Source organism: Conger conger, chromosome 4 (genome assembly GCF_963514075.1).
Source record: "Conger conger chromosome 4, fConCon1.1, whole genome shotgun sequence".
In the NCBI taxonomy this organism is placed as follows: domain Eukaryota; kingdom Metazoa; phylum Chordata; class Actinopteri; order Anguilliformes; family Congridae; genus Conger; species Conger conger.
In genome coordinates, this window is record NC_083763.1 from 2,548,521 (window position 1) to 2,563,069 (window position 14,549).

The 14,549-nt window shown below is 49.5% G+C and overlaps 1 protein-coding gene across 1 annotated transcript in view; it reads left to right on the forward strand.

The window, feature by feature from the left end:
• The first annotated feature begins 2,517 nt into the window (after positions 1-2,517).
• The window catches only part of psmd1 (proteasome 26S subunit, non-ATPase 1), a 48,457-nt gene continuing 36,425 nt past the window's right edge, over positions 2,518-14,549 (forward strand). Inside the window, exons 1-16 of the mRNA XM_061239262.1 lie at positions 2,518-2,716; positions 3,509-3,552; positions 3,920-3,993; positions 4,201-4,370; positions 4,719-4,927; positions 5,406-5,549; positions 6,260-6,486; positions 6,873-6,933; positions 7,456-7,584; positions 8,140-8,228; positions 8,396-8,474; positions 8,929-9,102; positions 9,648-9,759; positions 10,126-10,322; positions 10,857-10,952; positions 11,765-11,829. Of these exons, the coding sequence (XP_061095246.1) occupies positions 2,701-2,716; positions 3,509-3,552; positions 3,920-3,993; positions 4,201-4,370; positions 4,719-4,927; positions 5,406-5,549; positions 6,260-6,486; positions 6,873-6,933; positions 7,456-7,584; positions 8,140-8,228; positions 8,396-8,474; positions 8,929-9,102; positions 9,648-9,759; positions 10,126-10,322; positions 10,857-10,952; positions 11,765-11,829 (1,886 nt within the window). The 5' untranslated portion in view covers positions 2,518-2,700. The remainder of the gene's footprint in view (positions 2,717-3,508; positions 3,553-3,919; positions 3,994-4,200; positions 4,371-4,718; positions 4,928-5,405; positions 5,550-6,259; positions 6,487-6,872; positions 6,934-7,455; positions 7,585-8,139; positions 8,229-8,395; positions 8,475-8,928; positions 9,103-9,647; positions 9,760-10,125; positions 10,323-10,856; positions 10,953-11,764; positions 11,830-14,549) is intronic.

The following is a 14,549-nucleotide window of genomic DNA, read 5'->3' on the forward strand; positions in this document are numbered from 1 at the left end:
GAAATGAAGTCTAAAACACCAAAAAAAACCTATCCCAAATGAAATCTTCATTTCAGTTCAATTCTGAATTTTAATTGGGAAGCACAGCAATAGAAAAAAACACTATTAAAACCCAACAATGCTAATTCAAGACATGATACCTGACCCCTTATATACACATGGTAAATGGACTACATTTATATTGTGTTTTTATCCAAAGCGTTGAATTAATGCCTCTCATTCACCCCTTCCACACACACACACACACACACACATACACACACACACACACACTAGGTCAGGTGTCTTGCCACATGTCAAGGACAGCTACAGGGGAATCAAACCAGCAACCCTCCAACTGCTATACGGCTGCTCTTACCTCCCATTACATCCATCCATCTGACTGATCACCCCAATTAGAAACATGGGAACAACAACAACTGCCCCGACTACACAACACAGTCACAGTATCCATGGGGTTATCATCAGACAATGTGACCATGTGCAATGCAAATTAAAAAGCTTTAAAAAGTACTTGAGAGAATATGGTTACACCACTTTCCCCATCAAATTTGGTTGATTTATTGATTCATAAGAACAAAACTGATGTAAAAACATGCACACATTGATGCAAACTGTGGCCAATGTGTGCGCACCTTTTGGAGATGGTGTCATTTGTGCAGTAGTTTAATGCAGTTAAATGTCTTACTGACCCAATTCCTTTCCCTTCATATCAAACTGCACAGCCTAACAATAATTTCCATTGTCAGAGGAGACATCTTGACCTCAGTAGTCGGGACTTACACATTTTGGTGTAAGTCTATATTTAGGCGTCCACACTACCCAAAAAAAGATAATATCACTGGTAACAGCTCTTCTTCATGGAGGTTCAGCTTATGCCATGAAGGAAGTGATACACACAGTGCCAACAATACAGACACATAAGATAGATAGATAGATACTTTATTCATCCCGAGGGAAATTTTAGGCGTCCAGTAGCTTATACATACACACATATACACACATCTCACACACATAAAGATCAAAATCACTCACAGAAAAGTAAGAAATAAAGCGCATGTGAAGTGATTACAAAGGCCTAGTAGGGACTGGCCCTGTGATATACTGACCATGATAAGGTGCTATGGTAGATTGTGTGCAATGGTGGTAGTGCAAAAGTACAAAGTAAACAGTAACAGTAATAAGATTCAAGTTTCCATTCAATCCATTTGAATGCTGAATGTCAGGGCCAACAATGCCATTTATATCTGATGGCGAGGGGTTTAATCGGGGGTGATATGTATGTGAATGTTCAGTCATATCTGTATGTTTCGTGTGGCTGTATCTGTCTTTCATCTTTATCTACAGTGTGTGAAACTGTGCTGTGAACAAGATACATTTCTGTTTAATCAGACAATAAAGTATTTTTGCATCGTATCATATTTAGAATAATGCAGCTGGGACTGAATCGCCGCAATTAAGACAATCTTAAGTACTGGAGGATCGTAAGAGATCGTAAGTGTTTATACAGCATACTACTATAAATTGCACTTCAGGGAACAGAATTATCATATGACCTAATATTGTAGCATAGAATATTGTACCATTAGTCAAAGTAACACCACAGACATTAATTATTTTTTAATCTGTTTTAAAAAGCAGATTTATTTAAAAAAATTCAAAATCATTTAGCTCTCAAATTTGTAGAATAGTGGTACGATGTTGACAAATGAAAGACAATTTTTGACATTTTCTCAGCAGGTTTGCAACAGAATCACCCGTATTCAAAAAAATCCCGACTAAAAAATTTGTTTTAAACTACATTTTCTATGAAGGTAAAATGTGAAGTCGGCTACGTCAAACTACAGTAAGAGTTCATGAATCAGCCAACTATAGCTATAGTCACAAATAACTACAGGTGGAATGCATTTCAAATGCAACACTAATGCAGTGGGCTACAACTATTCAGTTATATAAATTAATGGTTTATATTAAAACTGCAGCTTTTTTTCAATTAAATCTAGTAATGTTTCTTCGCTGTATGAAAACTGCAACTGCGCTGCATAGTTTCATGGAGGGCAGGCCCCTCTCTTTGACCTAAATGCGTAATAAAAATGCTTAAATAGTTTTAAATTAATTTAATGAACAGTTTAGTGTAATACAGAACAACCAGTGGGCAAAATATAAAGAGGAGAGCAACAAGAAAGAAAAGGAAAATGAAACAATGAAAGATACATTCCATTAGTCTCAGGGAAGGAGCCAGCATCGACAGGACACTGTTGAAAATGAAGGCGTCTGCACTCAAACGGTTCACTTGGATGTGTGGGGAATAACAACCATGCCTGATTGGAACATGTGGCAGATTTTTAATTTGCGTTATATAATGATTATATCTGGTACATAATTTCATTGTAAATAAAATATTTAGGTTTTTGTCATGACAAACGCCGACTATAGTAATTATTTGAACAAGTCTTTTGAAGAAATAAATCAGGCGCAGCGTGGACAGACCTCACTCATTGAAAGGGCCCTAGACGCCAGGGGCTTTCTTTGTGAAACAAAAAAAATAGGTAGACCCTGGAATTGAGGTGCCGCGTTATAGTGTTGGTGAGACCACAGAATCTCATTTGAAAGGATTGTTTTTTGCATTTATTGCTAGGAAACACGTTTGGCGCGTGTGGTGGTTGCGTGGAATCGAGAGGAGTTGAACTGTATCTAAAAATGATCACTTCTGCGGGTAAGTGTGGAGTGATTAAGAAATAGGCGAACCGGTTGATTTAGCTGAGTCACAGAGAATTATTAGCAATGTAACGTTAGCCGGTTGGAGTCCGCGAATTGTTAGTTTTTTGCCCATTTAGCTAGTTAGGCTTAGAAAGAGTAATCGGCTAAATGAATGCCAATACACCGTTAGCATGTGAAATCTCTTTGACCTAGCTAGCCTGTCATTTTTTACACTGCCCTGACGTTAGCTAGCTGGTTAGCTAATGATTGTCACTGGCTAGCTAAGCTCAGCACAAGTTATGTTTATTTCACGTCATTTGACAACTTTCAAATAAAATATCCGTTTAACGTTGAGTTCGCTTATTTGTTGGAAAGCTATTATCGCCAGTCATTTGTCGTAGCTATCGCCAATATGTTTCGCTAGCTAGCATGTTTGCCTACTGTCTTTGCATCCAACCTCAACGAACTTGAGCGCAGCACACATCCTTTTACCTTCTATAACCGCCTATTTTACGGTTACAACTTGTACATTTTGATAGTTGGGCGCCCAAGTTATTAGCATAAGTGATATACGTTGCATGCACGTCAACATGTCTTTGTTTAGTGAAAGTATCATACATTTTGGTACTCGCAACATGCTTTAGCTAAATGCAAGTCATGGTGTTCAGGTGCTGTTTACATGGCTGGGTACGTTGCTCGCTAAAGCTAGTGAGGTCCCTGCTATCGAGTTTACTGTAAGTTAACTGCGAAATCTGTGTTTCGGTTGCACCAACAGCCGTAAAGCAATCATACTTTTCTTGTTTTACAGCTGGGATAATTTCCCTTTTGGACGAAGAAGAGCCTCAGCTTAAGGTGAACGCATTTCCTGGGAGTCTTTGTTTTCGATTGGGTCGGTGTTGTGTAGATTGACGTTCAGGGAACGTCGCTTTTAAGCGAAATTGTGGGTTCGATTCCCAAACACTGCCGATTAGTCTTGAGCAAGAAACTTAAATGAAATTGCTCAGGAAATATATTGTTGTATAAGGGTATTGTCTACAAATAATCCTGTGCTAAATCCACTGTTAAATCGCGCTCGATAAGTGTCTGTTAAATACCTAAATTCAAATCATTCCATCCAAGGAGTCGATGACCTTAACTATGTTGGTTACATTTACGAAATGTATCTGTTATTTTCTAATGAGATGTCCTAATTACCGAATGCATCTCCCTTTTGCTGTAGGAATTTGCGCTACATAAGCTGAACTCCATCGTCAATGACTTCTGGGCTGAGATTTCAGAGTCGGTTGATAAAATGTAAGTGAACTCTTACTGTTTTTATTATTCGAGGAAAAATTAAGAAATTGTAAAAACATTCACATTAAAGCCGATAAAAACATGTCAAGAACATTGTCTAAGTGTGTCTGGTAAATTCCTATAACATACTTTTTTTATTTTTTTATATTACTGACACACTAAATTTGATAATCATTTGTTTAATAATCAATCGTTTGCTCCCTCTAGTGAAGTCCTATACGAAGATGAGACTTTCCGTAGCCGGGAGTTTGCGGCGCTGGTGGCCTCCAAAGTCTTCTACCACCTGGGCGCGTTTGAAGAGTCTTTGAATTACGCTCTGGGTGCCGGGGACCTGTTCAATGTGGCCGATGACTCCGAGTATGTAGAGACCATAATCGGTGAGTGGGAAAGGACCGGTCTGGAAGTGTACGTGTAATGCGTGTTCCCCGCGATCGGGAGTCTTCAAACACAGTAGAGCTGTGTTTGCACACAAGGAGAAGTTTGCTCTCTTTTGCGAATTGATCACGAATCTCTGTTTCAAAGTCCTGGCAAAAATATCAGCACATAGTCACAATACAACATTAAAAAAACAGACCGCAATACGAATTCAGATAAGTAATAACATCCAAATCTTAGGTTCCGATGCATGAACATTCAGTAGTGTAATCGATGGGAGGGTATTTGTACGCATGAACGTTCAGTGTCTGATTGGGCAGCGGCGTGACTCAAACGCTTTCCGTCGGCAGCGAAATGCATCGACCACTACACCAAGCAGCGCGTGGAGAACGCGGAGCTGCAGGAGGGCGAGGAGGGCCGCAGCATCGACCCCCGTCTGGAGGGCATCGTCAACAAGATGTTCCTGCGTTGCCTGGGCGACCACAAGTACAAGCAGGCCATCGGCATCGCCTTGGAGACGCGGCGCCTGGACGTCTTCGAGAAGACCATCCTGGAGTCTGTAAGCTCTCGCTCAACCGTCCGCTCCATAAACGCCCGTCTCTTGGGGCTGCAGAGTCTGTGTCTGTGTCTCTCTGTCTGTCTCTCTCTGTCTTTGTCAGTCTCTCTCTCTCTCTCTCTCGGTCTCGGTCTCTCTCTCTCTCTGTCGGTCTCTCTCTCTCTCTCTCTGTCGGTCTCTCTCTCTCTCTGTCGGTCTCTCTCTCTCTCTGTCGGTCTCTCTCTCTCTGTCGGTCTCTCTCTCTCTCTCTCTGTCGGTCTCTCTCTCTCTCTGTCGGTCTCTCTCTCTCTGTCGGTCTCTCTCTCTCTGTCGGTCTCTCTCTCTCTGTCGGTCTCTCTCTCTCTCTCTCTCTCTCTCTCTCTCTCTCTCTCTCTCTCTCTCTCTCTCTCTCTCTCTCTCTCTCTAACCCTATAGCCCTTGAAGGTGTGAGATAACGTGATTAGACTGATGGTGGCCTGCTCTGTGCTCTCCTCCTGTGCAGAATGACGTTGGCGGGCTGCTGGCCTACAGCCTGAAGGTGTGCATGTCGCTCATGCAGAACAAGCAGTTCAGGAACGAGGTCCTGCGGGTGCTGGTCAAGCTGTACATGAACCTGGAGAAGCCCGACTTCATCAACGTCTGCCAGGTACGGCGTCCCGGCGTTTCAGGAAGCTGCAGCGCTTCAACCTTTCGCTCTGACGTTGAATGAAATTAGACCTGCTGGTGCAACGGTACTCCACTCCACTCCCTGCGGGTATTGGGTACTAATTGGAGAAATCTGGTGATGTAGCGCACGGTAGGACCAAATACCTGCAGGCACTGCGGCCCGCTGAACCTTTACAATGGAACCCAGGGAGGTGTGACACTATTCTGACCCTAGAAACCAGGTGAGGTGGGTTTAGTGTGCAAATGACTGCTTTAATTGATTGGTTAAATGTTGAGTCATCAGCGTGAACCAGCAGACCCTGCGTCTCTCCGGGACCAGGGCTGGGGACCCCAGCACACCCTGCGTCTCTCCGGGACCAGGGCTGGGGACCCCGGCACACCCTGCGTCTCTCCGGGACCAGGGCTGGGGACCCCGGCACACCCTGCGTCTCTCCGGGACCAGGGCTGGGGACCCCGGCGCACCCTGCGTCTCTCCGGGACCAGGGCTGGGGACCCCAGCACACCCTGCGTCTCTCCAGGCTCGGCGTGGCAGAGCCCTGATTTCCCCGCTCTGCAGTGGGGCGTCTCCTGGCTCTAAACATGTCTCACCTGGGCTTGGCCGTTCGGGGCTGTGAACGTAGACACTGACGCCCTCCCCCTCCCTCCCTCCCTCCCTCCCTCCCTCCCTCTCTCTCTCCCTGTCCTGCGCAGTGTCTGATCTTCCTGGACGACCCCCAGGCGGTCAGCGACATCCTGGAGAAGCTGATGAAGGAGGGCAATCTGCTCATGGCCTATCAGATCTGCTTCGACCTGTACCAGAGCGCCAGCCAGCAGTTCCTGAGCTCCGTCATCCAGAACCTGCGGACGGTGGGCAGCCCCATGCCCACGGTCCCCGGGTCCACCAACACCGGCACCGTGCCCACACCGGACAAGGACAGGTGGGCCATCATAATCATAATCATAATAATAATTACTATTATAATAATGATAATGAATATAGTAAGAAATATAATAAGAATAATGATAATAATGAATCAAATAATAATAATGAATATAGTAATAATAATAATAATAATGAGTATAATAATAAGTGTTATTTTGCTCATGCTTTTTTCCGAAGTGACTTACAGTTGATTAGACCAAGCAGGGGACAATGTTCCACCTGGAGCAATGTGGGGTTAAGGGCTATGTCTATATTTCCAGTCCCTAAATATCTCTGGTTTTAGACCCTGAATGTCACTGGGTGCTAAAGGTGTGTGCGTGCGTGCGTGCATCCGTGTGAGCGACTCGATTTTTTAAAATGTTGGCGTCTTTTTCATTTTAGCGACGCCATGGAAACGGATGACAAAGCTGCCAGCTCTCCAACAGGGAAGCCTGCAGAAGTGGTGAGTCTGTTTCCCACAATCCTCTCTGGCTGACGCCTGTGGGGTGAGGGGCTCTGGGTCCCTGAGCACGTGCCCCCATTTGCCCCAAGAGCCTGATGTGCCCCCTTGCTTTGGGGGAAAATATAAATATGTGTTATACAGTAAGCTATTCTTGGTTTGTATTCCCTTTCCTTGCTTTGAGCACCTGTCTCTCAAAAGCAGGATAAATCTGTGAACTCATTCTCAAATCTGACTACATACCGATCAAACTACCTTGTCTCTGCAGCCAGCTTCAACAGAAGAGTCCATTCTCTTCAAACACCGTCTCAGTTTTAACGTTTGAATGCTGCCAAACTAGAGTTGTAAATAACGGCTAATATTATTTTATTTAAAAATATATATATATATATATATGTATATGTATATGTATGTATGTGAATAGTTTTTAAAATGGCGCATGATATCCAGCCGGGTATTTACTGTGATATTTTCTAATAGATCTTCTGTTTGCTAAACTGTTTGCCGTTCTCGTCTTCCCTGTAGAAAGAGGAACCGAAAGACCAGAACTCAAAGATGATCATGATCCTTAGCGGGGAAATGGCCATAGAACTGCACCTCCAGTTCCTCATCAGAAACAACAACACAGACCTAATGATCCTCAAGAACACAAAGGTGAGCTACCTGAGGCTGCGTCCGCTCGCCTCCCTGCATTGGCTGAATTCATTACATTTCATTGGTTGGCAGCGTTAACCCTTTCAGTCCCAAGCCCAATATGGAATGGCTCCACCCGAATCCCAGGGGGTTTTGGCTTTGGCTCAGAAAAGTTAGTCAGGTTTTAATAGGGGCTCCAAACAGTAGTATAGCAGTCATTTTGATTCGTTCGTTGAAAGTGTATGGCACTCTTGGGACTGAAAGCGTTAAACATTAAAAGAGTAAATGTCGCCTTGTGGTGATCACTGTCCCGTTTTATGAGCCAGATCATAACGGGACAGTGAAGGGTGAAGTCATGGGGCCATTAGCTGCGTAGGGGCAATGCTGAATTAACCGTCAAACCCCTCAGGCTCCTTTCACGACGCTTGGAAGAGATTAAGCGTCATAAGTCTTGTCCTCATAACGTTTATGTTTTATACTGGGAATCAGTCTGGTTGCCCTTCTCTGTGCATTGCGCTCCGCCAGTGAGGAATGACCTCGAGTGACGCGGTGCTCTTTCCAAACCCCTTTCCGCAGGACGCGGTGCGAAACTCCGTATGCCACACGGCGACCGTCATCGCCAACTCCTTCATGCACACGGGGACCACCAGCGACCAGTTCCTCAGGTACGAGCGAGCCTTACCCGCCGCGGAGTCTCCCCCGGGGGGGCCTGCGGCCCTGGGGGGCGGAGTGTGAAGATAGCGTTTCATCTAAATGCACACCTATTGGTTGTTTTTCTGTGGTTATGCGATGAGACGCAGTGTTGGCTGTAATGCCCTCTTTCTCTGTGCAGAGAGAATTTGGAGTGGTTAGCCAGAGCGACAAACTGGGCCAAGTTCACTGCCACTGCGAGTCTGGGAGTCATTCACAAGGCAAGATGAGCTCTGTTTAGTGTGTGTGTGTGTGTGTGTGTGTGTGTGTGTGTGTGTGTGTGTGTGTGTGTGTGTGTGTGTGTGTGTGTGTGTGTGTGTGTGTGTGTGTGTGTGTGTGTGTGTGTGTGTGTTTAGGGGGTGGACTGTGTGTGTGTGTGTGTGTGTGTGTGTGTGTGTGTGTGTGTGTGTGTGTGTGTGTGTGTGTCTGTGTCTGTGTGTGTCTGTGTGTGTTTAGGGGGTGGACTGTGTGTGTCTGTGTGTTTAGGGGGTGGGCTGTGTGCGTTTAGGGGGGTGGGCTGTGTGTGTCTGTGTGTTTAGGGGGAGGACTGTGTGTTTGTGTGTGTTTAGGGGGTGGACTGTGTGTGTTTAGGGGGTGGACTGTGTGCGTTTAGGGGGTGGACTGTGTGCGTTTAGGGGGTGGACTGTGTGTAAAGTTTGTGTTTTGTTTAATCAGGGCCATGAGAAAGAGGCCCTGCAGTTGATGGCCACATACCTGCCCAAAGACACCTCACCTGGGTCGGCCTACCAGGAGGGAGGGGGTCTGTACGCGCTGGGTCTCATCCACGCCAATCACGGCGGTGACATCATCGACTACCTGCTCAGCCAGCTCAAAAACGCCAGCAATGACGTGAGTGTGTGTGAGACTGTGTGTGTGTGACACTGTGTGTGTGAGACTGCCTGTGTGAGTGCTTATATTTGGCAGCCTTGGCAATGTCCACAGACTGGTGGTAAGGGGTCTGCAGCTGCAGGAATGTCAGTATTGTGAGCAGAGCAGCACAGACTAGTGATAAGGGGTCTGAATGTCAGTATTGTGAGCAGAGCAGCTCACGAGATACTGCCCCATGTCAGCAATAATAGGGAGCCGCCATATTTGTAATCCTAGTACCAGTGTTGTGGCAGTAGCTAAACGTTGTGCTGTGTTTGTGAGGTGCCAATGTTGAGGCAGTAGCTAAATGTTGTGCTGTGTGAGTGTGTGAGTGTGTGAGTGTGTGAGTGTGTGAGTGTGTGAGTGTGTGAGTGTGTGAGTGTGTGAGTGTGTGAGTGTGTGGTGTGTGAGGTGAGTGAGGTGAGCGAGCGAGTGAGCGAGTGAGCGGAGTGAGAGAGCGAGTGAGAGAGCGAGTGAGCGAGCGAGCGAGTGAGCGAGTGAGGTTAAATGTGTTGTTTTCCCCACAGATCGTGCGGCATGGTGGGGCGCTGGGTTTGGGGCTGGCTGCTTTGGGCACCGCGCGGCAGGACGTCTACGACCTGCTCAAGTCCAACCTGTACCAGGACGATGCTGTCACAGGTACCACACGCCGTCCACACCTGCACCCCTCACCTGTGTGTGTGTGTGTGTGTGCGTGCGTGTGCTGGCTGTGTTTCCCTGCCGTTCACCCGTCTGTGCCCTGCAGACGAGGCTGCGGGGCTGGCTCTGGGTGTCTGGGTGTCTGGGTGTCTGGGTGTCTGGGTGTCTGTGTGTCTGTGTGTCTGTGTGTCTGTACCTGGCGTTTGATCATGCTCCTGTGCCCTGCAGACGAGGCTGTGGGGCTGGCTCTGTGTGTCTGTGTGTCTGTGTGTCCGTGTGTCCGTGTGTCCGTGTGTCCGTGTGTCCGTGTGTCCGTGTGTCCGTGTGTCCGTACCTGGCGTTTGATCATGCTCCTGCGCCCTGCAGGCGAGGCGGCGGGGCTGGCCCTGGGGCTGGTGATGCTGGGCTCCAAGTCGGCCCAGGCCATCGAGGACATGGTGGGGTACGCCCAGGAGACGCAGCACGAGAAGATCCTGCGCGGCCTGGCGGTGGGCATCGCCCTGGTGATGTACGGCCGCATGGAGGAGGCCGACACCCTCATCGAGAGCCTCTGCCGGGACAAGGTACGAGCAGCCTGCCCTGGCCCTCCCGCACCCTGCCCTGGCCCCTCCCACAGCCTGCCCTGGCCCCTCCCACAGCCTGCCCTGGCCCCTCCCACAGCCTGCCCTGGCCCCTCCCCCAGCCTGCCCTGGCCCCTCCCCCAGCCTGCCCTGACCCCTCCCACAGCCTGCCCTGGCCCCTCCCACAGCCTGCCCTGGCCCCTCCCACAGCCTGCCCTGGCCCCTCCCACAGCCTGCCCTGGCCCCTCCCACAGCCTGCCCTGGCCCCTCCCACAGCCTGCCCTGCCCCTCCCACAGCCTGCCCTGGCCCCTCCCACAGCCTGCCCTGGCCCCTCCCACAGCCTGCCCTGGCCCCTCCCACAGCCTGCCCTGGCCCCTCCCACAGCCTGCCCTGGCCCCTCCAACAGCCTGCCCTGGCCCCTCCCCCTTGATTTAGTATAAATGGGTATTTAGTTTCAGGGTTTGCTGCAGAGGAGTATTTGATGTGATTCCCGTGGGTGTGTGTGTTTGTTTTAACGCTTGTTTTGGCCGCTCCAGGACCCCATCCTGCGGCGGTCGGGGATGTACACGGTGGGCATGGCGTACTGCGGCTCTGGGAACAACAAGGCCATCCGGCGCCTGCTGCACGTGGCGGTGAGTATCCCTACGCCCCGCCCACGGCCCCGCCCACGGCCTCAGAGCCCCGCCCACTGCTACTGGCCCCGCCCACGGCCTCAGAGCCCCGCCCACTGCTACTGGCCCCGCCCACGGCCTCAGAGCCCCGCCCACTGCTACTGGCCCCGCCCACTGCCACAGAGCCCACTCTTATCTACAGGGACTTAGATGACCTCTAACGCTGGGAAACAGTGTCCGTCTTTCACACAGCCTCTGTGCTATTCCACTGTCTCCCAGTAGGTGGCAGCATCCACTCACCAGAGTAAGGCACACGGCTGGCGTAAACAAGGCCTTGTCACACTGACTGTACACATGCCCATGGCCCAATTAAGGAGATTTAATACGGAAAAATGATCTGGGTCTTGAGTGACGTTCGAGAAATGTGTTGCGTGTCCTGGAGACATGAGAACAGGTGATCAGTGCTCATTGATTATATTTTACTGGTATTCAGAACTGTTTAAGTCCTTGGCTTCTGTCTGTGTGGCTGTGCTGTTGTGTGAACTGTGGTAGCTCCAGGTTTTGGTTTGTGCATTTCCTCAAAGTTTCTCAGACCTTTTATTTATTTGGCATCATGCAAGAACAGCAACAGGACAGTAAGCACCTCAGACAGATCTGAGTGTGTGAACTCTTGGTGCTGGTAAAAACTGACCCAAACGCTTACTGAATCCCTGGGGAATGTTAGGGCGATCACACATGCTACTGAATCCGCTGAAACAGACACTGATCATCTTCTCTGTTTCTGATGATGATGATGATGATGATGATGATGATGATCCTCTTCCTCTCCGCAGGTGAGCGATGTGAACGATGATGTGAGGAGGGCTGCAGTGGAGTCCATCGGGTTCATCATGTTCAGGTAAGTCCCATCTCCCTCTCTCATTGGCTGGGCGTCTCCATGGCGATGCCATACCCCTGGAACCCTGGGAAGCGTGATGCGGCGCTTCTGTAGAAGCGAGATCGGGTACTGTGGGCTGGTCAGTCGTGAAGGGAGTTGATATCGATGGCGTCGTCGTGAGTTAACGCGGGCTGTGCGGTTGTATGCTGTTGCATTTCAGATAAGCAGTGTATCCTGACACTTGTGCGGTGAGGTGCTTTGTGGGTAAAGTGTAAAGTGATGTTTTAATCGTGGTCCACGTCCGACTCCCTGGCACAATCCACTTCCTCCACGGCCCACTAAAGCATAAAGTAGTTTATTTTGAATCTGATTAAGACGTTGGCGTAGAGTAATGTACCCTTCTCTCTGTGGCGAGGGGGGTGTGTGTGTGTGTGTGTGTGTGTGTGTGTGTGTGTGTGTGTGTGTGTGTGTGTGTGTGTGTGTGTGTGTGTGTGTGTGTGTGTGTGTGTGTGTGTGTGTGTGTGTGTGTGTGTGTGTGTGTGTGTGTGTGTGTGGTGTTTGGACGGTGCTGGGCGCATATTGTGCCATTCCCCCCTGCTCTCTGCCCGGGGCAGGAGGGCAGAATTAAGGAATTATCGGTGCTGGAGTGCTTATACGAGTCTGCGTGTGTTTACAGTGGGCTGGCCCACGTCTTCATTTCCTTTCTGTTCCCAAGGCCCCTGTTTCCAGCTCTTCTGTTTATGCGTAACGCTGTGAACCCCTGTGAAAAAATGCCATCGCTTTCAGACTCTGTAGCACAACACTCCCTGTGAGTGTGTGAGTGTGTGTGTGTGTGTGTGTGTGTGTGTGTGAGTGTGTGAGTGTGTGAGTGGATCTGTGTTATGATCTGAAATGTCCCTTTTTCTCATCGCCATTTCGATGCTTTGAGTCGTGGGCATTTTTTCAGTTTATTTTCATTTTGTTACGGAACAGGGACCCCTAGCACGAGTCTCCTGTGTGTTGCCATGGCATCTGTGTGCTGAGAGTGAGAGAGTGAGAGAGTGAGAGAGTGAGAGAGTGAGAGAGCGAGAGAGCGAGAGAGTGAGAGAGTGAGAGAGTGAGAGAGTGGGATCAGCTGGGAGATCAGAGCTGTCTTCCCGCTCCTCTTTCTTGAGCGAGTGCGGATGGAGTGCCTGTCGGGCCAGATGGGGGAAAGTTGCCAAGCAACCGTGCATTTAAAAAATGCCGTTATAATCCCAGCGAGAGGGATGGCGTTATTGGAAGGGACCGCTGACATTCTGGAGTGGAGCGCGTGCTTCATTTTAATTGGTGCGTGACTGATGTTGCTGATCGGGGGCCTCGTTCCAGGCGGTTAGGAGGTTCGGGGTGTTTTTTTTTTTGAGGTGGAGGCGGCAGGCCGGTGCATGCTGGGAAATGCTTTTGTGCGAACGCGGCTCTGACTGATGTGTGGTCTCCTCTCCAGCGTGTGTGCGGGGTTCATGACCCTGTCAGAATCCGCAGCGTGCCTTAGAGCCAGGTCGTGTGTCTGGCGGCGGGTTGGACTGTATGAAGTAAGACTAATGTGGGGATTTGATATCACAGCATTACTGGTGATTGTGTACAGCCTTTAGTTTTGGTCAGCAGGCCAATCCTGCTCTTGAAGAGCTGCAGGGTGTGCTGATTTTAGTTTTTACCTTAAATAAAACAACCACTCTAGACTCAAGAACCAGGTGTGGTGAGTTTAACTGCTTTAATTGGTCAAGTCACAACAAAAGCCAGCACACCTTGTGGCTCTCCTAGACCAGGTCGGGTGGACCCCACCACACCCTGTGGCTCTCCAGGACCAGGGCTGGGGACCCCAGCACACCCTGTGGCTCTCCAGGACCAGGGCTGGGCGACCCCACCACACCCTGTGGCTCTCCAGGACCAGGGCTGGGGACCCCAGCACACCCTGTGGCTCTCCAGGACCACCCCTAAGCTGAGGGAATCCAGCCCCTGTGCCTCATTGGTTTAACAGCTTATTTTATTTAACTGTGGCAGGGAACTCGATACTGTAACTGAGAGGTTGCAGGTTCCGTTCCCGAGCTGTGGCACAGCCGTGGTACTCTTGAGTAACCTGAACTGCTCCGGTGAATATCCCGCTGTGGAAATGGACTGCTTGTAAAGACTGTAAATCGCTCTGCGTCAGTGTGTGCTAAATGCTGTGAATGTGTTTAACTGAATGGCCCCTGGCTGGCTGGCTGGCTGTCGTGCCCGTGCATGGATATCCTCCCTGCAGCGCTGTGGGTTCGATTCCCGGCTGTGGCTCTTTCTGTGCTGCTCTCCTGGTGTGTTTCACGGCGCAGGTCTGCTTTGATGCGCTCTCCACCTCCACTCTTACAGGCTCCTGTATGAAACCACCTGCAGGGTGAGTGAGTCAGACCCAGCTCCACGCTGTGTGAACTTCTGTGAGAGCCCAGCGTGCTGACCGAGTGTAGGAGAAAACAACCAACGTGACGCACGCACACACACACATGCACACGCTCACACGCACGCACGCACGCACACGCACGCACACACACACGCACACGCACACACACACGCAGCGCACACACACACACGCACATGCACACACGCAGCGCACATGCACACACGCACGCACACGCGCACACATGCACACACACACACACGCACGCACACACACGCACACGCACACACGCAGCGCACTATCCGCCCGCACACACGCACACACGCACACACACACACACACACACGCACACACA